The sequence below is a fragment of the Venturia canescens genome, chromosome 3 (genome assembly GCF_019457755.1).
Source record: "Venturia canescens isolate UGA chromosome 3, ASM1945775v1, whole genome shotgun sequence".
NCBI lineage: Eukaryota > Metazoa > Arthropoda > Insecta > Hymenoptera > Ichneumonidae > Venturia > Venturia canescens.
The window spans coordinates 2898269-2923132 of NC_057423.1; the positions used below are offsets into that span (position 1 = coordinate 2898269).

General features: G+C 40.1%; 4 protein-coding genes and 1 non-coding gene across 6 annotated transcripts; all 5 read right to left on the bottom strand.

The window, feature by feature from the left end:
• Positions 1-82: 82 nt before the first annotated feature.
• On the bottom strand, positions 83-5611 carry LOC122407905 (phenoloxidase-activating factor 2-like). 2 transcript variants are annotated; one of them, XM_043414385.1, is made up of 7 exons: positions 5540-5565; positions 5131-5475; positions 3391-3852; positions 1906-2214; positions 1194-1462; positions 925-1088; positions 83-547 (listed from the first exon to the last, which is right to left on the bottom strand). In XM_043414385.1, the coding sequence occupies exons 3-7, from the start codon at positions 3813-3815 to the stop codon at positions 350-352; spliced, it is 1365 nt and encodes a 454-aa protein (XP_043270320.1). In that variant the 5' UTR covers positions 3816-3852; positions 5131-5475; positions 5540-5565; the 3' UTR covers positions 83-349. The 2 variants fall into 2 exon arrangements, with proteins under 2 accessions (XP_043270320.1, XP_043270315.1); XM_043414380.1 differs by having other exon boundaries at positions 5131-5611.
• A 1923-nt stretch (positions 5612-7534) lies between these two features.
• On the bottom strand, positions 7535-10318 carry LOC122407674 (phenoloxidase-activating factor 2-like). The gene is made up of 5 exons (XM_043414031.1): positions 10218-10318; positions 8732-9142; positions 8335-8603; positions 8018-8172; positions 7535-7892 (listed from the first exon to the last, which is right to left on the bottom strand). The coding sequence occupies exons 2-5, from the start codon at positions 9106-9108 to the stop codon at positions 7695-7697; spliced, it is 999 nt and encodes a 332-aa protein (XP_043269966.1). The 5' UTR covers positions 9109-9142; positions 10218-10318; the 3' UTR covers positions 7535-7694.
• Positions 10319-10931: 613 nt separating this feature from the next.
• On the bottom strand, positions 10932-18427 carry LOC122407950 (myb-like protein U). The gene is made up of 6 exons (XM_043414438.1): positions 18111-18427; positions 16571-17766; positions 16284-16443; positions 15165-15436; positions 14827-15038; positions 10932-14677 (listed from the first exon to the last, which is right to left on the bottom strand). Exons 1-6 carry the CDS (start codon positions 18425-18427, stop codon positions 14558-14560), a joined length of 2277 nt encoding a protein of 758 aa, XP_043270373.1. The 3' UTR covers positions 10932-14557.
• On the bottom strand, positions 13780-13851 carry TRNAH-GUG (transfer RNA histidin (anticodon GUG)). The gene has a single exon. It is a non-coding gene; the product is annotated as a tRNA-His (tRNA).
• Positions 18428-19794: 1367 nt separating the features above from the next.
• On the bottom strand, positions 19795-24843 carry nanos. The gene is made up of 3 exons (XM_043414032.1): positions 24461-24843; positions 22599-22821; positions 19795-22469 (listed from the first exon to the last, which is right to left on the bottom strand). Exons 1-3 carry the CDS (start codon positions 24609-24611, stop codon positions 22247-22249), a joined length of 597 nt encoding a protein of 198 aa, XP_043269967.1. The 5' UTR covers positions 24612-24843; the 3' UTR covers positions 19795-22246.
• Between the last annotated feature and the right edge of the window lie 21 nt (positions 24844-24864).

Sequence of the window (24864 nt, forward strand, 5' to 3'; positions counted from 1 at the left end):
TTGGGTATTTTCATGGTGCTTGAACGTTTGGGGGTATAATTTTACGCACGGTAATTCAATGAAATTGTAAAAATATGGAACATTTGGTTCAACGCTTGCTTTATTCTTCGGACAACTGTTTGTCCACACCGTAAATAGGTTGTGCATTGGTGAGCAATGAAAGTAATTCTTTTAGTGACAAATAGTCACATTCAATATCGATTTTTCGTCGATATTTTCTCATGGGACCGATTAAACTTAGTTTCGTATAAAAATGTAAATGACAATTGTATAACGATAGATTCTAACGGAATTCTCTTGTCGTTGATACTGGAACACGGAAATCTTAGTTCTTTTAGTGCAATTTCCGTCAATATGTATACGCAAAAGTATTCAAATTGTTGTTCGCCATTTTGTCGTCGATCCATTCCCGCGCACCGGCAACGTTCGCGTATACACCAGGAATTGTCACGTTATTACATCCAATTCCCCATGCTATTATACCTGCTTGAACGTATCGAGTTGGATCAGTCTGCAAGGGGCAAACCAAAGGACCGCCACCATCGCCCTGAAAAAAATGGTTATAGAAGTGAATTAAAAAAATATTTCGATGGATTTTTGTGAAAACATATAACTTAGTCGTGTCCAAATTGGAGTGTTTTTAGATCAAAAGCTTCGGTCAATTATACTTTTGCACGAAATCTTGCCGAAATGGTTTCAATTTGTATTCTCGTTACTATTACTTCATTTCGTACATTCGGTATATAATGTCGTTAAAATTTCATTCGGCTTTTACGATCATAAAATTAAGTTGGAGATATTGTAAAAAATGGTTCGTCACATTTTTGCCTCAAAAATAATTTTTTCACATTGAATACAGAAAGCATTGAAAAACCTGCAGAAAACTCGACAGCCTATTTCAGGGGATGATAAAACTTTTTTTACCCTGCACGTATCTTGTCCAGCTTCGCCACCGGCGCAGATGAAGCTCGCATCGAGAATAAACCAGCGACCCAGAATCGTACGCCTGAGAGCGTTCTGGCATTGAGTATGGGGTATGATTGGAAGTTCAACTTTCCTCAGTACCACTTGATATCGGCCAGCTCGACCTGAAAGTTTATAAATTTTCAATTCTTTTGTCTTTTCATTAAGCTGCAGAAGATCTTTTCCCCGATAAATTCAATTTCTTCGTCAGGACCGAGGTATTCGCTCACCGAAAACGTCCTTGCCCCAGCCAGTGGCGAAACAACGTGACAAATCAAATCGATCGCCACGTTCGGGTAGACAAACATTATCAACGTTTTCAGTAAGATCGAAAGATCGCGAGAGAATCAAAATGGCAAAATCATTGAAAAGCGTTTTCTCATTGAATTGTTCGTGGACGATAATTTTCGAGACGTCTCGATCCTGGTGAGGATAATATTCATTTGTTGTCTGGGTGTCCCATTCTCCGGCGCGAACTCTGAGTTGGCTGGCCTTTAGTCTGTGAAAATACGATCAACAATTGGGACCTGGTCTACCATAATTCTACACTGAGTACAAAGTTCTGAAGCAGCAGTCCAAAACTCTCTCTTTATCTCTATTACCATCCTGATAACTTTTATTTTTCCTGTTTCTATATTTGCCATTTCTCTTTTTTTTATGACTCGATCAGGTTTTTTTGCATTAGCATTGCTCAGCGTTTATTCAATTTTTTGAACGTTTCCTGTTTTCATTTTAGTGGTAGTTTTTTAATGATACTGAACGCCCACGATAAAAAGAACTTTGACAGCTTTTACGAAAAGTAAAATCTGCTTCTTGGCTCAAATCTTCGTGGCTCAGTGATAAGAACTCTCCCGGTGTACTGAGTTTGCTAAATTTATTGCAGTGCCGATGATCAACGATGGCTGAATCTAATTTTTGAGTGTAAACCAATACTTCATTTACCCTTTGACACAATGGGCTCCAGTGAGAACTGCCTGAGAGTGAATGAGTGAACCACCGCAGTGATAACCTTCCATAGGTTTTCGAGGATCTTGCGGATTGTTTTTTTTCCTCAAAATTGCGAGCATCCATGGGAATTCGCCGAATTGTGCTTCGTTGCTGTCGCCTGAGATTCGGGGATCAATGCCTTCAGAATTACGTCGCCCGCAACCGTCCCGTGGCTTAGGACGAGGCGTTGATTGACCGTCAACCGGAACTCGGTTTGGAGGCTTGCAGCAAACTTCCAACCGATCTTCGCACGGATTGACAGCTCTGGATGATCCAAATGGACATAAAAAGCAATTTTAACAATCTTCAATATCCGATAGGTTTCATATGCCACGTGCAACCGAACTCTACCAGGTCAATTTCCACCAAAAACCACATGGAAACGAAACGAGGCTCAAGCACAACGTCTCACGTCTCAGGATTCGGCTCGTTTCGTATCATTCATTGGCTAACCAAGTTTGGTCTCGGTTCCACATGCCCTGGTAGAGATGGACCTGGTTGAGTTCGACTTTGATAAAAATAATTCTGTAGAAACTTGGTAGAGATGAGCCTAAAAGTTTCGGGGTAGTTGGAATGACGAAGTTGCTTGAGATTTCCTCCGTTAAGATTGCTCAGGTCTAGAGAAATGGTTAACTCTTTTCAAGTGAATTGTTACAGTGCCGAAAGTTTTCCATTCGGTGAAAGAAACGAACTGAGCCAAGGTATGGAAAAAATCACAATAGAGTATTACACTTTTTTTTGAAAGCTGTTTTTAAATAATCCTGAAATCATAATAAACCAGTAGAATTTTTATTTCAATTTCATAAGACCGACGTGTCTTAAAAACTATTTTTTATTTATAATTTTCAAATTTCACGCGGAAACGCTAGCCGCCATGTTGTTTCGGGCTGTGACTTCACTCCGTTAGTAAACAATACGATTGCGAAAGACCAAGTACCAAGATTTTGGTGTCTTGTGCCTGAATGCAATAATGCAAGTGTTAAAATATGCCACGAAAATTGTGGATTCATCGCCACCATCGACGTATTTGTCATTGATAGATTTGTACTTTCTGCTTTCACAAAACCGTCTTCCCTCGTGCAATTTTAATAAAATGAATGATAAAATTCCACAAACGTGCACAATAACGTGTAAAATTTCAAAATAACACAGAGCGCACGATAAGAATCAAGATTGTTTACTATCGGAGTGACGTCACGTTGGAATCCAATATGGCGGATGGCGTTTTAGACATTTGAAAAACAGATGAAAAAAGGCGATATTTAAAATTGAATTATAAAATTTACATTGCATTTTTATGAATAAATATTGACGTTTCTCGTTTACTTTTTACGTAATCTATCATAAAAATGCATTTTTATATATTTTCTTACATGGCCTAAAATAGCCCATAGTTAGAAAAAATGAACGATCATATTTTCGTCATTCGAAGGGCCGAACCTTATCTCGATCATTCCAGCGCCATCGGTGGAAATGACTCCATCGGCTTTGCACTGGAAATACGGAACGCATTCGCAGTCATTGGCTACTACCGAATGATTTGAGTAATTGTTGTCATTTGAGCTGGAATTCTCATGCGCTTTTTTGGCCCTTTCTTGTTCTTCCAAAGCTTGTTGAATTAAATCTTCGAGGCTTCCAGGGACCGGAGTTGTTGGCGGAGCTGCTGTCGGAGCTGCTGTCGGAGCTGCTGTCGGAGCTGCTGTAGTAAGATTATCGTCACCGCCCTCGGTGAAGGGCTTGAAAATTTGGGCGATCAAATCATCGATCCGAGACTTGTCTGCACTCGTAAGCGCCTTTTCATTCTGCGGGGCAGCGAGACAGGAACTCGCTACTAATACGCCCAACAATATATTCAATGGCCACATCCTTCGCAGTTCCGACGCCGAACCGATGAGAACCGATCTATTGGTAAACATGCAAAAACAACAGACGCGTGAGAACATTTTTTTTTATGCAGTCCTCGAAAATTGAAGTTTCCAGTTTCGTCGTTATTATTATCTTCGTTTCCGATCGATTTGTCATTGTTTTTCATATATAAAAAAAAGCTTCGTGATCGGTGTGCTTACCCGATGTGTTCTGAAGCTCATTCAATTTTATTGAATCCGAAAAGTTTTTCAATTTCAATTTTCTATTATTCTATCTACGGGTGTAAAGAAATGGAAAAATGAACAACGATTCCTTACTTTTCGTGCCTTCTGCAACTGACGTTTTTTATTTAGTTGATTTTTATTGGATTTGTTTGAAAAAAGTTGAAGAGAAAAAGACAAATTGCGGGATAAACTGACTTCTTTATTCGCAGTTTTGAGACGCAAACGATAAATTGGTTGGAACGAGAGTAAAAATGTTACGGGGAAAAGGAAACACGTAGACTGGACTGTAGCTACGTACGAAAAGTATATTCTAATATTCATGTTGCAACGGGGGATCTTATCTCATACAGCACGATATTCACGCTAGACGCTGGCTTCGAGCATTAATTTGACCACGTGACTTCTCTCGCTCGTGTGGGGGGTGGAAAACTGTTTGGAATGGGAAATGACGTTGGGGGCTGAAAGAATTTTAGCTTCGGTGTCAAGCGAGAAACTGCGACAGTTTTGGGCGCTCGATATATGTGGGAAGAGAATAAGTCACGTGATCGAATTTGACGCTCGGAACGAGCGTCCTGCGTCGATGGTCAGACTGGAATCGCGACTCGAGCTGCCTCCCTCTTTCTCCCAAGAATGTGAAGAAACGCGAGAAATTCGACGTCCGAAATCGACGATTGAGGTACAAAGTCTTCCGTACAATAAAATAACGCTGACGCAATCGCAGGACCTCGCCTAATTTCGTGACGAGGGAAGACCTTGAGCACTGTTGCTTAAAATCCTTTTACGAAAGTAGCGCTCTCGATATTCGAACATTGTTCAGTATTTTTTCGCCTAACGCGCACGCGAAATTTCACATTCATCGTCTCCAATTAGGAGAAACTTATGAAATTTCCTCTCATATTCATAGAGTTGCTTTGACTGTGCATTTTTTCGGGTGTTTACGTCGAGTTTTACGATTCCGCTCACCGTTCGTAACCCTTTGATTAAGATAAACAGAATTCGAAATTGTGGGTTCAAGCATAGTTTTCAGTTGGAAAGACTATCGAAAATATGGAATGAAGTTTTGTTAGAACCAACGTTTTTTTGTACTTACAAAAATAATCACTAATCCCGTGTTCGAGGTTATGGAACGCGCTTTTGGGGCGTCTGTAAAGACTCCTGATCCCCCTGTTCACTGAGCAATACTGCATTTTTCCTCCTCTTCCAGCATTAAATACCCGGTGCTTGGCCCCTCTCACTCCTCCGTGTTTCAGCTCAACTTTTTGGACCGTTTTCTGGCGAAGCTGCCCAACAGATTGTTGAGACGAGGCCGTTGTCCGTCTCCCCCCTCTCTCGTCCCTACTCGTCGTTCGACACCCGAAAATCTCCGAACGCCACAGCCGAATCACTCAAGTCTCAACGGTTTTACCGCTCGCAGTCATTCGTCCCGAAATAGCCCCTGCGAATTTTTACTCATCAGATTTACCGGCCCTGATACGAGTTATGAAAACGATAACTCGAACCTTTATTATTACGATTAACCAAGCACATTTGACCTTAGAAGTGAACTCGTTAAACGCGGCTGCCAGTACACAAAGAACTGGCGACATTTACGTTCTTCCGGTCGAATTTCATGAGCGCGTGATGTCGTGTAGAACAAAAATCAATACATTTTCTTCGTGCTCAACAAACAATAACCGTCGCATTATGGAAAAAACTGAAGCCATCCGCCCACGAAGGGGACTTGAAATTGAAATCGAGGTTTTTTTTGCTTTAATATTCTTCGACGACCGATCGATTAAAGAAAAAAATCGAATCCAAACGTATGCGTGACCTTTTCATCTCGTATTCCCGCGACTCAAGGGCACTTCTTATCGTGAGATTAATGTTCGAGGATGTTAGAGTCAATAATATTCAGTGATGTCTTGCTCATCGCAAAACGAGTTTTTTTCATATCAATTATGAAAATCCAACCTCCAAGGAACGTTAAACGAATTATTGACAACATTGGGATTGAGCACGCGAATCGAGATATTCAATTATCCACCCCAATCGCAATGCATCGTCAAATATCTTACTTTGTTATCAGAAGCTTCCTTTCGTCGGAAAAAACGTAAATAGAAGCCGACACGACAATCTCCCGCCGTGACAGCATTTTTACATTCAGGTGAGCACGATTCGAACTTGGGTTACAACTACCACAACGTAGAGTCATAACCGCTAGCCCTAACCGCACTACTGTCGCTGCGCATCAAAATTCCAATGTACGAGGGAGTGCGTGAGGTTAGCCGTGTGGACATTATTCTACATTTTATCTTAATTATAAATCGTTTCATGAGTAATACGCGTCATAAAAATAATGAAAAACCTCCAGAATATTTAGTGCGGAAAATGTAAGATTTTGATGAAAAGCTACAAATTTTTAGTCCGTTTACGAACTAGTTCTACTCCGTAAGACACAAAACGACAAGAATCGTGAGCGACGTTGCGTCAAAAAGTGTATCGAGCGTCTTAACCCTTGACCTTGGTGTTTCCGATAACTAGGCTGTGATCTGTGATTAAAAACATGATAATTTCGAAATACGGAATGGAACTGTGGAATCGGGCTGTTTAGTAGCCAAATTATCTCTGAATTTATGCCTGACCCATTTTTCCTCGATTTCGTGGTAAAACTCAAACTCTGTAGCTTTTCGAGACGAACGGACGATCTCGTCACGTCCAGCTGACGAACCAATATTTTTGGCACCCAAAAATTAGGGTTATTGAACGTCAGTCAGTTTCCCCGATTTACAAAGAATGTAATCGAAGTTCATCGACTGCGAGAACGTTCAATTCTTCAACTGGGAGCTCCACGAGGATCCTACGAATTGTGAAGAAGAGGCTAAAGAAGAAACGATGCCAAAGATTGTTTAAGGAGTTTCGGTACAGGCGATACAATGTTGCCATGCTAATCCATGCTAAAAAAATTAAAAAATTCAAAAAGTTCAGAATTTTATAAAATTTGGTGAACATATTCATTAGTGCCAATTTTGACGACACAAATTTTTTAAGATTTTTCTTCTACACAGTTATCAAGTAATTGATCACTAAAGTTTACGTGTATAAGCATAGCATTTCCATATATATAGGTATAAATTTCGGGCATGAGAAATCTGCTTTAATGCGTAATTACTCGATAACTAAGTAGAAGAAAATTTTGAAAAAATTTGAGTTTTCGCACTTGAGGTTGAAGAACATTATCATCAAATTTGATCAATTTCTTAATATTTTGACTTCTGTACCGAAACTCCTTAAATTGCCACGGAGATCGCTATTGAGGTTCCGACTTTGAATTTCGATTCTTTTCTCGTTCTAAATTAAAAATTGTGTATATTTATTCGAAAACTGCTCTGCTTATAGGGATCCATGCTCCCAAAATTTATTTCGCTTCCACTTCATCCGTGTCGTCTGGATGAGCACGTCAATACGAATAAAATGATGGGAAAGCTTCTCAAAAGCCGAAAGAATGGACATGGGAATGGAAAAAAATCACTTTCTTATATTTAAATAAATAAGTGGGTGTCTTCGTACAAGTGAACGGAAATATTGGCTTCAGGGACAAATCGGACATAGATAAAAGAATTGGACAAGCTCATATGCGGTGAAAAACATTTGGGAACATTTCGATTCCGTCTGCGATCAATAAGAGTACACGAAAGTTTCCAGACGATTGGCTTCCATTTTGGCGTCGATCCAGCTGCGCACACTTGCAACGTTGGCGTAAACGGCGGGGACTGCTGAACGCGCGCACTCGACGCCCCAAGCTACGATGCCCGCCTGAGCGTACCGATTCGTATGATTTTTGAGAGGACAGACCAGAGGACTGCCACCGTCACCCTGAAAAATAAATAAAAATTTGCCCAAAGCAATTAAAAAATGTCCTATTTGCCCCTGGGAATAAAAATTGATGGTTCGAGCATTAGATTTCCGCCTTTGAATTTGTATCGGGACGACATTTTTACCGTGCACGTGTCGCGTCCAGCTTCGCCACCGGCGCAAATGAAGCTCGGGTTGAGAACGAAGTTGGGACTCAGACGGGTTCGGAGAGCAGTCTGGCAATCGCTGTGAGGAATGACCGGAAGTTCAATTTTTTTAAGTTTCTTCTGATATTGGCCACCTGGAACGAATGACGGATGTTTTATTCGAGCGAATTTGTGTGCAACTCGATTCGCGGGCTTTCCACTTAATCTAAAAAGTATTTCATGGTCAAAGAATCCATGGATTTTTGAATAAAAAATTGGATTTTCGACGCGAATTTAAAAAAAACGGAATGACTCACCGTAAACGTCTTTACCCCAACCGGTAGCTAAACAACGTGTAAAATCAAATCGGTCTTCAGATTTCGGGAGACAAACAACGTCAACGGCCTCGGTGAGATTGAGAGGGTGGGCGAGAATCAGAAGCGCAAAATCGTTCGCAAGCGATCCGGGATTAAATTGTTCGTGAATTATCACTTTTGCAACATTTTGTTCCTGATGAGAGAGATTTTCCCGCAGATTCGAAGCATCCCAATCTCCGGTAATGATTTTCAGTTTATTGATATTTTTCCTGTGAAAAAAGACGAATTTGACTTTATAAATTGGAAATGAAAATCAACTGATCGATCATCGTGTTCGGCTGACTTTTTCCCACGCTTTCGTGCGCTTGTCATGTGAATATGCTTGAAATACATTTACCCGACAACGCGGTGAGCTGCGGTCAAGACTGCTCGAGGATGGATGAGTGCGCCACCACACATGTAAACAGTGTGAACTTCATCGGTTTTGGCTTCCTCCATGCTGCATACCGCCACCATCCACGGAAACTCGCCGTACTTCGCTCTGTTCGCTGCGCCATCTGGCGCAGGGGAAGCGTCCAAACCTTGAAGGTTTCGGCGTCCGCAGCTATCGCGCCGCAATGGTGGACGCGTCGTGTTGCTGGGAGTCACGGTTGTCGAGAGGCTGGCTTCAGTTTCAGTAGGAACAGTTGTATTGTTTGTACGGGAGGACGAAAGCTGCGGAGCAGCGAAGCAACTCGCGATGAGCAGCCATGACAGTAGGCTCAATCGCCACATATTTCGGTTCCAACTCCAAGTCGAGGGATCCAGCCTATTGCAGAAAAAGACGTTCGCAATTTTTTTTCTCGATGCTCTTGACGGTGAGATTTACCGAAAGTGGTCACTTCGAAAACTGTTTTGTGTTTTACTTGGAAATGGAGATGAAAACAGTCGATGGCAAACTTTGAATAATTTGACAACTTCAACATTTTGGTGGCGTTGGCTTTTTTTTACATTTTTCGTCGACCTCGAATACGAGGTTCGAAAAACACAATCTGTCTCGTAGCATGACTTTGAGACGAGCACGGAATTCGAGGAAATTTACGAAACCACGAAACAGGAATCGAAACAGCAAAAACAAAGCCGTTGGCATCGCTGGTGGGTGGGGATTCAAAACTTTGTCCTCCAACCGCGATTCATTTCAAGATTCGTTTTTTGTTCCCTTTTGTTTTGCTTGCCCCCAAGCAGGTAGCCCATTCCACTTTTGCCAACACTTTCCTATGCGCGGTCATCCCAAGGTTACGAAGCAATAGAGCATTCGTCCAAGTGCCAAAGTAGTCAATCAGAACAAGAATTTTCTTCCAAACGTGAAAAGTGGAATCAGGTTGACAGCTTTTTTAGGCAAAAAATCTATTGCTACCGGAATACAATATATTACTGAACTTTTCACAATTTGCCTCTGAAATTCTCATCTTGAATGAATATTTATGAACGTTTTGAAATTACCGACTTCTATAGTGACTCAGTTTGTATTTTTAAAATTACAAAAAAAAAAACAGCGCGATGTGCCCTGCAGCACTTTTAAGCATCTCGACATCATTTTTCCTCGTTATTACTTTTACCCATTATAAAACTAACACGAGAAATCGCACAATCCATAAGAAGCTTTATATTTTCAAGTTTAACGGAATTCAGATATTTCTTTTTTTAAAGAATATTCCATTACACTTTATAGAAGCCTTTTCTTCATAACGCCGGTATAAGTTGCCCAGAAATTGTCAACAATGGTAAAAGTCATAGATTTTAAACCTCGTAAACTAAATAATCGACGATGCCATGTATTTTTTCGATCAAAATAATTGTATTCGAATGTTTTTAATAGACATGTGAAGTCGAAAAGTACTTACAAAACAGCAACGAAACCCGTGTGTCCGTTGGAATGTATGCGTTAGTTTTGTTCGGCTGCTGAGACGCGCGATTCCTCGATGCACTACGGAAGACACTCGGAGACTGCGCTTCTCCCTACTCTTCCAACATTAAATACTTATCCTACCAATCCCCTCTCAAAGCGAACGTTTTCCGTTCGCTTTTTTGTTGTTTCTCAGCTAAGCTCACCACCGTCATATCTCAAACCGTTGGGGATAAGCTCCCGAGGAGGGCCAGAATAAAATTATAACCTCAAAACTGACATTTTGCGCTCAGACTTTCCGGATATGCTTGACCACGAATGAAAGAATCAACTATATATAAACTAATAATGAGTGGAACGTACAAAACAAATCACAGAAGGTTGATTTTCAATTTTCGGCATCGCCGAAAAATCACAGTTCGATTCGGGGTTTTCTTTCGAGAAGTCTAATCGGAAAATTCATTGAAAAGCATTTTTTTTTCAGATTTTAATTTCAACATTGGGAATGTACGTCGATGTGATATCCGGGTTCATTGAGAAAAAAATTGAAAACAATCTCGGACGTAGAACCACGTTTGTCATTGTGTGATCAAAAAAAGTGCGACTTGACCAATTATTCGTAAACATAATCTGCTGAAAAAAAAATTACTTTTTGATAAATTTCGAAAAAACAGTCATCGCGGTAAAGCTGTTGATAAAACTGAATCGCAAATTGTTAAATCAGAGGATTTTCATTCAGGTGTGTTTACAACATTCCGTAGTACCGCTATTGCCATATCTGAAACGCAATATCGTATATTTGAAAACTATTTAAACTTACACACAATTGCAAGATAAATCTCGTCCGAAAATCTAAATTTTCCAGTGCTAACATTAGTAGTGTTTTTTTAATTCAAAATTCCACATCGATATTTAAAGAAAATTATTATTTGGTTATGTATGCTCTCTCATTTCAGTACAAAACTTCATTTCCTCGGCCTTTACATCGTACACTCCAGAAAATCCAACTTTCGGGCCTTGGGTCGTAATATACTATTACTCATAGCGATTCTGATTGACGTTTACCGGTGTTGAAGTTGAATATTCGTGTTATGGATTTTAACCCTAACCAGTCACACCTCAAGTTTCTGGCGTAATAGTCACACGGGGTCCAAGGTACCCCACTCACTTTGGGGAACGATAAATAATTGAAAAACTGTAAAAAAAATAAAATAAAATAAAAATACTGCAATGTACTTTGAACCCTTAAGAAACGACCATAACGATTTTATTCTATTCGTGTTATTTTTAATATTGAAAAAAATGTCAAAGAAAAAAATGCAGGAAAAATGACTTTTTTCACAAAAATTGACGTAATTTTCAATTAAAAAAAAAATCGGACCTCAATTAAAAAATCGGTGGATCGAACCCCAGATCTTCGCACGGTCTGACTTGATCGACTACCAAAACTAAACTAACGGGCCCTTTCAAATAATAACGATGAGGCTCTCTTCTCAAAGGTTCGAACTATCGACCGATATGTCCCGTGTGACTATTAAGGGTTAAGAAGCATAATTACCGGTACATAAGTATTCATAGCACAGTAATTCGAGAAAACTGAAAAAATTGTGTAGTCAACGATTCTGCAGTATTCTCCATATTAGATTATGTATCGTTAAAGACTCTATAGTTTTCTCCATATGAAAATTGTAAACACAAAACACACTTGGTAACGCTGCGATTGTAATATCCTGTATTGGCGTTTGAAGTAAAGCCAGGTTATGACCGTTGGCAGCATCGTCTGTCAGTTGTGACGTTGCCACATTTTTGAATACTACTTCGTCGTTCTTACAATTTTCAACCGGAAATCAAAGCTTTTTTGTAAGATTATTTTGTTAAAAACCTGGTGAGATACGATTTTTATATTTTTTAACAAATTCTTAATGACCCATTTATCTTAAAATAGGTTTTTTAATGAATAATCTTGGATCTTGGGTGAGAAAAACAGTGTTCATGGCACTTCCGGTCGATCTTTTTCCGTTAACGACGTGTATTCGAAAATGCTCGATTTTGCAATTTAATTACAAAATAACTAGATGGTCAATCTAGCCCAAAATTTGCCAATCGTCACGTAAAACATTAATCTACATCATATAAAAATTTCAGGTCAGAATCTTGGATTTGACCTGGTGATCGATCATGCTTAACACTGGAATCAATTGGACAAAGCAAATAGCACTAACCAGGAACGAGTGAAAATCTATTAACAAATCGAACTTGGCATCTCTCAAATATCGAAGTTAACAAAGCAATTGGATTACATTTCTAAGCACCTTGCAGATCATGAAAAAATGAGGGTTGCCTTAGTGTGACTTCAGAAACACTGTGACGTAGTCGAGACAAAAATTACACAGCTTTTCCCAAACAATTTGCCTTCAACGACATGGGAATTCCCACACATTCACATGACAGTGCACCTTGCCACTGCACATAACTTCGCAACACACTCTTACAGTTTAAACATTTCGAAGCATCAAAAGAGTGTCCGAGGTATCTACCGATCGATCAGTATTCCTGTTGAGCACAAATAACGTTCTAAGAACAATTACGATTAAGGAGATACCGCGAGCCTATACGGAAACGAAGTGATTCATCGGGATTATTGCTGCGTGTTAAACGAAATTACTGTCGTTTTTGTCAGATCAAATCGGATATCAAAGTACTTAAAAAAGATCGCCGCAGTGTTTAAACAAATTTAATAGGAAATCGTAGTACCGCAAAGAAAATCAGGTCACTGCAATCATATTTTTTTCTTTGTAGTTGTTCTCAAACAATTTCTTTCGTCCATCGACTCGTGGGTCGATTCCACTTAGCTTACGGATCAAATATGCACACTTCGTGCATCATTTTGGATTGCTCATGTTATCCGGAATAGAAAAATTCCCTTTCCATTCTATGACAAAATCAATTTTATTGGCGAGTCTCATAAATGAAGATTTTATAACGTTTCTGAACTTTCGGAGTCAAGATTCATGAGAAATGCAAAGTTGTGAACCGTTGTGAGAATTTTTCAAATGATTACAAGAGATTCAAACGCATTCATTACGAAACACATAGCTGCGACTTGTTGGCAACTTTAAAAACTTCAATGGAACACCGTGAGTTTCACTAGACGTTGAAAAAATAGTATCAATCTTTAATAAAGTGGAAAAACTTGAAACTATTTTTTATTTTCATTTCTTCAATGAAAAACTTCTCATTCATTTATCGACAAACAATGGCTGAATATTTAAAAATAAGGGGGTCGTACCCTACTACTGCGAATGAAGTTAAAAGAACACGCCACCCGAGAATCGAGTGACTCTGCTCGACGTCATTAACTCCTTGAGTAGATACAACTGTGAAGGAACGTAAAAACCAAATTTGACAGTAAATAACTCTAATTAAAAATAATTAATTAAACCGTCTTAACTATCAGATCGATAATCCAATATCTACAGTTGTTATCTAGAACTTTGATACGAAGGGGGGAATGTGAAAGCAGAGAAAAAAAATCTTCCACCGTGACAATGTTTTCACATTGCCGTGACCAGGATTCGAACCTGGGTTACTACGGCCACAACGTAGGGTCCTAACCACTAGACGATCACGGCTACTGGAAGAAGTGAACGGATTGATCCAAATTATAAACTCAAGGTAATTTCAACACCGTCAGTTTTAAGCCGATGCTGCAGTTCGTAGTTACAATACGCCGAACGTATGCGGTAGTCCACGTGAGTCGTCCTGATCTGGGGCCGCGTGGTCCACGAGACACTCATTCGTGGGATCAAATTTTACATTTTTGAATGTCTAGCTCATAAAAATGTCATAATGAATTCAGGACATGGCTTATACTAAAGAAATTATTAATCAAATCGAGCGAGCTAAGAAAATTCGAACTGGTTTTCCTTCAATGGAAAAAAAAGTGGATAGAGATGAAACGTGAAAAAAGAAATAATATGCACTCTGACCTCTGGCACTGATATCTTCGATCTCTGGTAAAACTGAATCGTGATTCAAAGCAAAAATCATCATATCGCAAAAGCTGACAAAAAAAATTGTGAAATCCAATGGGTTTGTATTCGAATGTACTACAGATTAAAACTGTGACGTACGTGGACCGTTTTCGTTACGAGCGGTGCGAGGAGAAATCAAAATGTCTCGTGAATTATCGTCGATAGAGGATTAATTCACGATACGACTTCACGTGGAGTACCTCAATTATTGATTTTCTTCATCACATTTAGTTTGGGAAATTTCGAGTTATCGAGAGTTCTAGCGACATTGGACGACGACGGAAGTTCCCCAAACAGGACAGTATCATAAAACTCCGTAATTCGCGAGTTGCTGATCAATCCACTGTCGGAATAGCGGCACACTTGTGTAAACGGCTGGCACGTTGGATTCTCCGCAACCAATTCCCCAGGAAACTATCCCTGCCTGTAACATTAAAAAATAATTGAGCGAGCTTATTTTTTTATCAAGTCCATTAAAATCGTCATGACGACACTAAACCAGACAAATTTCACATTCATCACTTCAATTGAAGAATATTTTATAATTTTTGGAATTTTCAATTGTTTACATACCTGAACATATTGTCCTGAGGGAGTAGCGCAAACAAGAGGACCACCGCCGTCCCCACGGCACGTGTCCTTACTCGCTTCTCCACCGGCGCAAATGAAACTTCCGTGCAGCTCAAAATATTTTCCTAGTTTCGTCGCTCTCAATAATTCTTGACATTTGGATCGATCTACTATAGGGAGTTCCACTCTTCTCATTATGGTTTGATATTGTCCTTCTGCAAAAGGAAAAATATTCATCGCCCTTCGAAATAAGTACGGGAAAAATATGAAGAAAATGAAATTAATTAACGATTTTATTCATTTTTCATCATTGTTTTATTCAATAGGTAAATAAATCTCACCGAAGGCGTTCCGACCCCAGCCAGTGGCCCAACACTGAGTGCCAGGAGCAAATACCATTCCTTGTTGCGGCATACAGATTGACATGACATTGACAGCATATTTTACAGGTCTGGCTAGAATGAGGACTGCCACGTCGTTGTACAATCCTCCGCTGTAAAATTGTGGATGAGTGATTACATACAGGACTTCGGATTCCTGGAGAGGTGCTGGTTCATTGTTGTGGGCGGTGTCCCACTCGCCGAATCTCGCAATCAAAACCCCAGCAGGCCGACTGTAACAATAAGAAACGGTGAGATTCGTTTATAATTTATATGAATTTTTTAATCTTTTACCCAAAAGGAAAAAAATGCATAAAATCGAAGAATGAAATAGGCGGATTAAAATTTTTCTGTTTATTGAGAAAAATGTCTATTCTAACTGAGGACACATTGAGCACACGACGCAATTTCTTCGTACTTTTAAAATATCAGTTAAAATACTTAAAGAGAACTCGTATCGACAGTGTTTGTACAAAAAAGACAAACAATGCAAAACTCCTCGATTATTGAATGAAACATTTTTTCGAACCCGAATTTTTACGTGTCAAAACATTTTTCGAGCTGCAAAATCCCAAGCGTTCTAGATCAATAACAACTTTTTATGCAATAATTCAATTTGCCACAAATCATTCAGAAGATTCGACGTTTTGCAGTTATTTCGATTTGGTGAAAAATATTTTTTGGCCAACGAAAAAAATTGGAGGCTTCGATTCACTTCCAATCGATCAGATGAGCTCGTCTTTCGAATTGCTGGCTGTCAAAAATATAAAAGTAGTACAGCCAATGACTTTCTGTACCAGATTTCATGCTCTACAAGTTCATTCTCGCTGATTTTTGATCTAATCATTTTGACAACGTGGGTAGTAACTAACTCATGCATGAATTGGTAAATTTTTATGATTGACGAATCGTCAGTTGGGAGTGCGACCAAACAGTGCTGCCAGCTTTTTCCGATCGATACTCGATCGAGAAGTTAAATTTACATATTGAACTGTTAAACCTGAGTCTCTCAACAGAACCATTTTGTATCGCTTAGAGTTGTATTCTTGGAGACATAATTTATGCACGTATTTCATGTACTTGGTAACGCAGTGGGCTGCGGTGAGTACAGCTCTGTTGTTGATCATCGAACCGCCGCACTGGAAGAGGGAAGTCCCGTCAGTTTTTCGAACGAGGAGAGCAACCATCCATGGAAACTCGGCGAAGGACGCTTCACCAGAGTTCGTTGCGCACGTTGGAGCTGTATACAAAAGAGAGAATAGTACACCAAAACGTGAATGTTTTACCTCGTCAGTGTACAGCTGAGTTATTAGAGAGAGAGCAAAAAATAGCGAGAGAAAGTGAAATTGGGTGATTGCGCAGCATACCAGTGAGGCAGGTTGTTCCCCGAACTCCACAAACAGTGGCAGCTGACTGAGCAGAATTCCCATTGACAATGAGAACTTCGGGTAATGCGACAACGGGAGGATTAGCCCCTGGGACGGTGATGGAAGCGAGGCCTCTGCTGATTCCCTGGATACGACAGCAAATTTCGTCGCCATTGGCGCAAGCCCCAAACCGAGGATCAACGATTCCAGCTCCGTCGACGGTGACGACATTTCCGACGGTGCATTGCCAGACCTTAACGCAGATGCAAGCTTGGGAAGTTCCAGGATATTTGATGATCGTTGACGGATCGACGGGGGGGCCCAGCGCCGAATCCTGTCCCGTGAGGGATATGCGACAACAGATTTCGCTCGGCGACACGCACGTTCCTCCAACTTGTCCTTGACGGCTCACCGGGAATCGAGGATCGATGCTACCAGCTCCTGATATTATTATGTAGCCGCTCGCGTCGCACTGATATGTTTGGACACATATGCAGGTTGTAGGAGGCTGGACAATCGGTGGGAGAACAGTGAACGGTGGTGTTGATGCCACCGGGCTCGAGGTTACCGTGGCAATTGGTATTCGACAGCATACGTCTCCAGCGTTTGGACAAGGATTCATTGTCTGTCGGGGGTTTATTATACCCTCGCCACCGATGATCACGTAACCGTTTGGAGCACATTGCACTGCTGGAACACAGACACACAGCGACGAAGGTGGAACCGTTGGTGGCGGTGTTGGCGGTGGTGTTGGTGACGGCGTTGGGGGAAAAGTTGGCGCTGGCGTCGGTGACGGTGTTGGCGGGTTTGTCGGTGGCGGTGTTGGTGGATTTGTTGGCGGTGGCGTCGGTGACGGTGTTGGCGGGCTTGTCGGTGGCGGTGTTGGTGGATTTGTTGGAGGAAACGTTGGTGGTGGCGTCGGTGACGGTGTTGGCGGGTTTGTTGGTGGATTTGTTGGTGGATTTGTTGGTGGATTTGTTGGAGGAAAAGTTGGCGATGGTGTTGGTGATGGCGTTGGCGGGTTTGTCGGTGGCGGTGTTGGCGGAACGGTCGGGGGAGCAGTTGGGGGAGCGGTTGGAGGAACTGTCGGTGGAAAGGTTGGCGTTGGCGTAGGATTGACGATAGGTGCCGAGGGCCATTGGCAACACACTTCGAGATCTCCCGTGCACCTCCGGTACGTCACATTGCTGAGCGCCCTTCAAATGAAAAGAAAATCCAAATTAGTTGAACGAACATCTGAGAAACAATTTAACAAATTAATCCTTTGTGTATTGACATCAAAACGAGTATAAAAATGTTTTTTCAGCTTCGGTCTTTTTGGAAAATTTTTTTCATTATTCGACATCAATAAAATAAGCGAACCACAAGAAACTTATAGCTCCAGAGTGCATCGACAGAAAAAACCCGCGCTTAAAAGAACGAGGGAGGCTCGATACTTTCGTGTGGCCCAAGAAAAATTATCGGCACAAATAAATTGAGCAACGGAAAGCTAAAAATTCAAATGGAGAAATAAGAGTTTGAAAAATTCGAGTACACTGACCGTAAGTCGACCAGCCCGAGTCCGTCGGTGATGATGGTATTGTTAGCATCGCACTGATAAAACGGAACACAGATGCAATTTGGAAACGTTTCCGGAGTGGGAATTTTCTCGACAAGTGGATGTTTCAATTTGTGTTTTAACAGATGAAAAATAAAGCTCGAACCGGCAGATCGAATTCTCGAAGAAATCGAATGTTTTCCAGAATGAAAAGTATTTTTTTCGTCGAAAGGATTGCCGTTGCGTCTCTCCCGGTCTTCAATCACAGACGCTTGTGTAACGGTTATTACGATTATAGCGAAAAAGAGAAGCTTCACCATTTCGCACTCTCAAAGTGTCCGGAGAACACGACAACACTCGTCGCACTTTAACTGACAATTGAATGTGTCACAACTAGTTGTAACCTTTATGTACGAGAAGGATGCGCGACTGTGGAGTTTTCAACGTAATCCGATAACACATAAAAAAACATAGCTCCGTATACACATATATTGGCTAGAGAAAAATTTACGACCAATCGTCGTTTCGTTTAAATATAATAATAGTCATAACGAATCGACTGGGGACTGGGTGTGTTGAGTCACTGAAAAAATGACTCGACTAGCAACAACGGCTGACCACTGCTCTCGTTACGACCTGATGAACAATGTTTTATCACATGCTTCGAATAATTGCTCTCTCATCCACATTGTGTCAACTTTTCGTACTTCTCTCTCTCCTTCTCTAACATTTACAGCAGCGTTACTTTCGATTATTCTAATTCAGGTAACAATGAAATTTTTTCCCCGAGTCACCGACAACGTTTTGGGTCATTCGACCATGGAACGAAGACGCAAAGCTTTGCGAGGACTTTGAATTTCTTTCCACAGGGCCACGATTATTCAATGGTTGCTTATCGATTAAAATTGTCCGCGTTTTTCTAGCCGCATCGATTCTAGTCCAGTTACGTACGCTAATTGGCGCCCTACAAAAGGTCTCGTGAAATGTTTGGCTTTGAAAAAATAACAAAAACTGAGATAATGCTGAGCAAATATGTATCCTCGATGACCGGCACAGTTACGATTACACTCCGTTTCTGCGAATAGTTTTACGAGGGACGCCCTGCTTCTAGAATTGCAGCTTTCGTGACAAGCCCGGTTTAATAATTCACAATAGATTTTTTCGTGACGATAAACATAAATAAAACCGACGTTCCCATTTTACACCTAGATACGGAAAGTGACACAATTAAGTGTGTTTATCTGATCATCTCCTTTCTATGACGAAGCAGACGAACAAGCAGATGCTGAAAATAGGTACGATTTTCATGCATCGGAGTGGAGTGGCGAATCAGCACGCTATAAAAAAATGCTCTTGTGCCATTTTTACCTCAACGCTATAAAAACGAGTTCGATTTAAAATGCTAACGCCAGACATCAATTATTTCGAGATCGCGACATGAATTTTGAAAAATATTCTTTTTACAAAATATTCTGGAATTTTTTAAACGACCCTACTACGAACATGCTGATAATTGAAGAGAAGAATTGCGAGGTGCCAATTTTAATTGCGAAATTTATGTCGCGATTAGCATTTTAAATCGAACTCGTTTTTATAGCGTTGAGGTAAAAATGGCACAAGAGCATTTTTTTATAGCGTGCTGATTCGCCACTCCAAGGAGATGATCAAGACTAACGTGTTCCAAAAATTTGATTTGAACATTTTTGTTTATTTCATTCGCACTCACCCCTTCGAGTAGAAATCGAATCATCGAGTTCGAGCCATCAACAGACGTTTTGCTTCATTTTTTTTTGTATTTTTATTATTCTGCTGTATTTCAAACATAAAAAAATATATCAATTTACGATTACGTACGTTTAGTTAAATAATTATAGATACAGGTAACAGTTGATCATATCATTTGAGCGACCACTAGATATTATTGTTCTAGAAATACAGTTATAATTCATGAACACCGGCGGAGGGGGGGGGGGGGGGGGGGGGTGCAATCGGCCCTTTCGATCGTCCGATCGATTACAAACTATTATTTTTGTTGATTGCGAGTGGAAAAAAGAAGAAAAAAAGTTTACAAAAAAATGTGACACTGAAAAATAAATTGACGAATTTTTCACCAGTAATCGCAGTTATTACGAACTATTTTATTTCGTAAAAGAACAAGGCTAATGTGAACACGCCAACGCAGAATTTCACAATATCTCTACCACGCTTTCGGGTTAAATAAACTAATTCAACTTTGAATAAATCGATCGAAAATAATGCGAGGAGTCAAATGCAGAAGGTTTGTACAATTATCGGTTGCTTTAGGATGCAAATTATCATGAGCCATTGAATTCATAAATCTTTTAGAGAATTTCCTCGTAAAGAAAAAACATATTTTTCATTTTTGATTGATTAAAAGTATAAACTTTTAGAAACGTGGCAACGTTCGCTCATCAACGGAGGCCTTCGAGCCTCCGTTGCTTATTCATTTTTCGTTATTTCTTTCTTTCTTAAACTAAAATCACCCCCGCCGGTAATTGGCATGTTTAGCTTTTAAATAGCTTTAGGAACGAGGCGATTCGTCTTATCACTATTGACTAACGGACAATAAACTTTCGTACGAAATTAAAGGGTTCTTCAAAATCTTGAACGAAACGCTTATATCGCGCTAAGAATCAATGTCTGACCATCTTAAGATTAGTGGGAACCACTTGCGAAAAATGTACGTTTCTTTGCTATCAGCGAGACTCGCAATTTACTGTTTCACTATTAATAATAGTCCTTGTGTATAACATTTATATAGAGATGTAAAGGTATCAAAAAATTATTCTACTATTCGATCATCGTATAAATTTCATCTCATTAAACCTGGTTCAGCCAACATTATTTACTTATAAGAGTAACTCAAGTCCACGAGGACAATCTTACAGAATGAACACCATCGCGATCATAAATCTGCTGCTTAAAATAAACTTGCTCAATTCGCACAGTATAGAAATCACAATACTCGTCATACTATGTTTCTTCTTTCGACCCTGTCAATGCGCTGAAAAAGCTTGTTATTTGTACTTTGTTTAATTTATAAGGCACACGAGATTTGATCCCTTAATAGGATTTCATATGTTGTCAGTTCCCGCTTAACACTTTGTTTTTGGTTTCACATCGTCGAGGAAAAACAATTTTTGAAAATACGACGTACGTACGCGGTAACTGACGGCGATGATGCAAAAATTCGAATGAACGCGGCCATTTGAAATGTCGTTTTCTCGATGAATCTCGAAAAGACCTCGTGGTAAATGAAGCTATTCGTGTTCTCATGGCTCTTAGCGAAAACAAAAATATTTGAGAAACGCCATCACCGGAGGAATAAATACGAATAAATAAAATAATTTAAAAAATTAAACGATCCTGTGATGTCAAAAAGACCCAAAGTTTCTCTGCAAAAATCTGCATTCACAGCGAGAATTTCTTCTCAACACGAGGAATGAATTTTTTTAGTTCCTTTTCAGCATCATCTGTCCGCGCGGTTATTCGTACGAATCTTAAAAGTCATAGAAAAGTGAGGCTCTTGATTTTTATGTTTTACTTTGCCAAAATCTCATGGCTCCCGATCCGAGTTCAAATTTTTCCTCTTTCATGATTCCTTATTGGTAACTTTTTATTCCAACAATTCAATGGCAATCAGATGATCACGGACATTTCACAAAATCCTGCGTTCGATGATTATCGTTTTCTGAAACGTTCTTGATACCTTTTTACCGAGTCTTGATTTTTTTTTTTCAAGAGTAAAAAAAAGTCACTGGCTTCGAATTGTCTTTCAGTAACAATCGCCCAATACTCGTCACTCTTTTCTCGTAAAATAATCTACGAGGATCATACAACTTACGTGTCTAATATATATTTTTATCAAAATATACGCGATCGTTGCCATTTCTCTTGATACCGATCGTTGACCGAACTCTGGCTGGAGCAGATTCGATTTCATTGTTCGTACAGTAAAAGAAAAATGGTAGCTTGAGAATAAAGTTTTCGTTTGACTTGTTTTTTCTTGCACGATAGACGCGCACGATAGAAGCTCTCAAAAGCACTTCCGCGGTATCTCTACGTTCATAATCAGTCTTCTCAATTAAAAGTACCATTCCTTCATCTTCTTTGTCCAACTAATTTTTCCAGACGATCAATTTGGAATTTTTCTCCTCTGCTCTTTCCAGTGTTCTCTCGCCTACGACGAAATTGGGCTTGGCACGTTTTTTGTCCACTGGGATCCTCGAGGCTCGAAGCATGTTCGCCATCGCAATGGTTTCGGGTTTTTGGTTTGCTGGACAATATTTAATCGTGTGCGCATTGTCGCCGGAAGCTCCACAGATCGGACACGTGTAATTTCTGCAAAACGACAATTTTTGAAGTTTTTCTTATCGCTGCAAAATCGGACGCGATTCGAGCGAACTGTCAATATGGATTCGAAATTTAATTTAATGATCGTTTTTTTTTTTTTAGGAAAAAAAGGTTTACCGTAAAATTTTACACTTAACGCGACCGTCGACGTCCTTCAGAATATGATCTCGGTAAAAGCTCGGCTTTTCACCGTTGTTTTTGCAAAAAGCGCATTCGGTAGCGAGCGGTTTTTTATTTTTTTTACGACGAGGACACGGACGTGGAACGAAACCAGCTTCCAATTCCGGGCAGTACTCGTAATCTCGTCCGTTGTGACGGAACTCTTCCATCACATCTTCGGCTGAAATGTTTTTTCAATTCGTTATTTTCGTGCTTCGCTAGAAATGTGGAATCCGAGAACCGGCAACAAGCCACATTTTGAAATTCATTCCTATAACGGGTGAGCTCGTTCGATCAGCCCCGTTGAAATTAGATTGGGAATAATGAAAACAAGGGAAAAAACTTTGATCGGCGCCGCGCAACATTGTATCGCCATAAGCAATTTTTTTTCTCAATTCGACCGACAAATCTCAGGCTCGAGTTCATGTGTCAAGTCTTTTTCTCGAAGCAAACGCTCGACGAGAAGAGCTTTGTGACGCGATGACAAAAGAACCGAACTGTAGGTCGTTTACCAAGGTTTTTCAAAATTCATTTATTCGTGTATAAAAATATGTGTGAAATTTATATTTCCACTAGATGTCCGTAAACGTTTGATGGACATTTTACGACGCGCAGCACTCGACTCGGAGATTAAAATTGAACAAAGGGCGCTAGCTGTTACAAAACGTTCGAAGCCGATGTCCCGGGGAGCGCAGAGTACTTTGTTTCTCCGTCGTTTAGGGGTCACTTTGCATCAGAGTTTCGAAGTACACAGTTTCAAACCTCTCGAATAATCTAGCTATATTTCGAACGGCTTACGAGCCAAGAGCGAGGTGCGCTCATTTGTTTACAAACACTCCGGACGAGCCAGAGAAGAGGGAGAGAGACAGAAAATAGCGAGCGGAGGAAGGCTCTGGACTGAGAACCCCGAGGAGAGAAGACACGAGCACGAACGATCGACCGTTTCCCCTTCCAATCACCAATATTTTGTTTCTCTTAGCTTTCGTTGCAGATTTATTATCTCGCCTCGACAAAATTCGTTTTTCGGTTTATTTCAACTGGCTACGCATCAACTTACGCACTACTTTTTATCGTTACCATTTTGCCACTCGTGTCCGGTTGGAAACCCGACGAAATTTCGGGAGAGCAGCGTGCAAATAGTTTATTAATTTTTTAATCTAACGTCACTATCAAAAATTCAGTTAATAAATGCTCGAGCTTTTTTATCCATAAATCACGATCAAAGGACTTCAAATATCTCGAATTACGAAACGAAATTTGTTCGCAACGTCGAGAAATATTGAAACGCTTTCTCGATGAACGAGCACACTAATTTTTTGTAACAATGGAATAAAAAAGGAAACAAATGAAGATCCTAAAACTAAGCGTAAGACTGAGAAAGATACGAGATACAAATTTCCACTGTTTATACGAACTTATGAACCCGAAAGCATCTCATTAAAAAAAGACCTCAATTTTTTAAGGAGCGAATCATTTTTTATACCCAGCGGATACACTCGTATCGTTCGAAAATTTGAAAAATACGATCGAAATTCGTGTGAAAAATTCACGAGTACGGGATTCCAAGCTTAATGAACAAAAGAGGACGAGTGAGATTGTCAAACTAGGAATAAAACTTAATGCTGGATTAAAAATACCCGATGAACTCATAAGCGAAGAACTCGATAGTGTGACACTTGTGCTTAACTAGATATATCGAAAACGAGAGAATTGAAGCTCGACATGAAAATTGATACTCATGGAAATCGACGTTATATACACCGGCTTATTATTTTGCTTACAAAATATCAATAAGTGATAGACAGGAATGCAAGACTTACGATTTGGCTTTGGATGAGTGACCGGTTCGACGGTGAAATTGGCGAAAAGTCGTTTCATCTCGTCCTCGAGGCTTGGATTCAGCGGATAGAATAAATTGGCGACATTCGGCATTGGTGTAGGCAATTGTTGACACGTAAGAACCTGCATCATGATTGTTTCGTTGGCCGGATAGTCCGGACGTTTGTGAAAACAAAAACCCGTCGAATATCGTACTTTACATACGGTATAATTCCATAAAAACGAAGCAAAAAACCGCGGAGAAATAAAAGCACTAGTGATGAATGCTGAACGGCGATATTTTTTTTCAATCGTTGATATACAATCGCGATACGGATAATTTTCGGAATAGACGACCGGCTACCGGTCAGCGAGCTCAGAGCACAGTATGACGAAACGGAAGAGA

What these genes read in the sequence shown, in the direction of transcription:
- LOC122407905 (XM_043414380.1), bottom strand. Translation starts at nt 3,815, where the DNA reads ATGTGGCCATTGAATATATTGTTGGGCGTATTAGTAGCGAGTTCCTGT. An exon ending in GGAGCCCATTGTGTCAAAGG is followed by an intron (nt 1,463 to 1,905) that starts GTAAATGAAGTA and finishes GTATTTTCACAG; the next exon opens with ACTAAAGGCCAGCCAACTCA. An exon ending in CTGGGGCAAGGACGTTTTCG is followed by an intron (nt 1,089 to 1,193) that starts GTGAGCGAATAC and finishes ATAAACTTTCAG; the next exon opens with GTCGAGCTGGCCGATATCAA.
- LOC122407674 (XM_043414031.1), bottom strand. Translation starts at nt 9,108, where the DNA reads ATGTGGCGATTGAGCCTACTGTCATGGCTGCTCATCGCGAGTTGCTTC. An exon ending in TTGGGGTAAAGACGTTTACG is followed by an intron (nt 8,173 to 8,334) that starts GTGAGTCATTCC and finishes CATTCGTTCCAG; the next exon opens with GTGGCCAATATCAGAAGAAA. An exon ending in CTGGACGCGACACGTGCACG is followed by an intron (nt 7,893 to 8,017) that starts GTAAAAATGTCG and finishes TTTATTTTTCAG; the next exon opens with GGTGACGGTGGCAGTCCTCT.
- LOC122407950 (XM_043414438.1), bottom strand. Translation starts at nt 18,427, where the DNA reads ATGGTGAAGCTTCTCTTTTTCGCTATAATCGTAATAACCGTTACACAA. An exon ending in CTCGGGCTGGTCGACTTACG is followed by an intron (nt 17,767 to 18,110) that starts GTCAGTGTACTC and finishes TTTCATTTGAAG; the next exon opens with GGCGCTCAGCAATGTGACGT. An exon ending in GGGAACAACCTGCCTCACTG is followed by an intron (nt 16,444 to 16,570) that starts GTATGCTGCGCA and finishes TTTTGTATACAG; the next exon opens with CTCCAACGTGCGCAACGAAC.
- nanos (XM_043414032.1), bottom strand. Translation starts at nt 24,611, where the DNA reads ATGATGCAGGTTCTTACGTGTCAACAATTGCCTACACCAATGCCGAAT. An exon ending in CACTCATCCAAAGCCAAATC is followed by an intron (nt 22,822 to 24,460) that starts GTAAGTCTTGCA and finishes AAAACATTTCAG; the next exon opens with CCGAAGATGTGATGGAAGAG. An exon ending in GTTAAGTGTAAAATTTTACG is followed by an intron (nt 22,470 to 22,598) that starts GTAAACCTTTTT and finishes GTCGTTTTGCAG; the next exon opens with AAATTACACGTGTCCGATCT.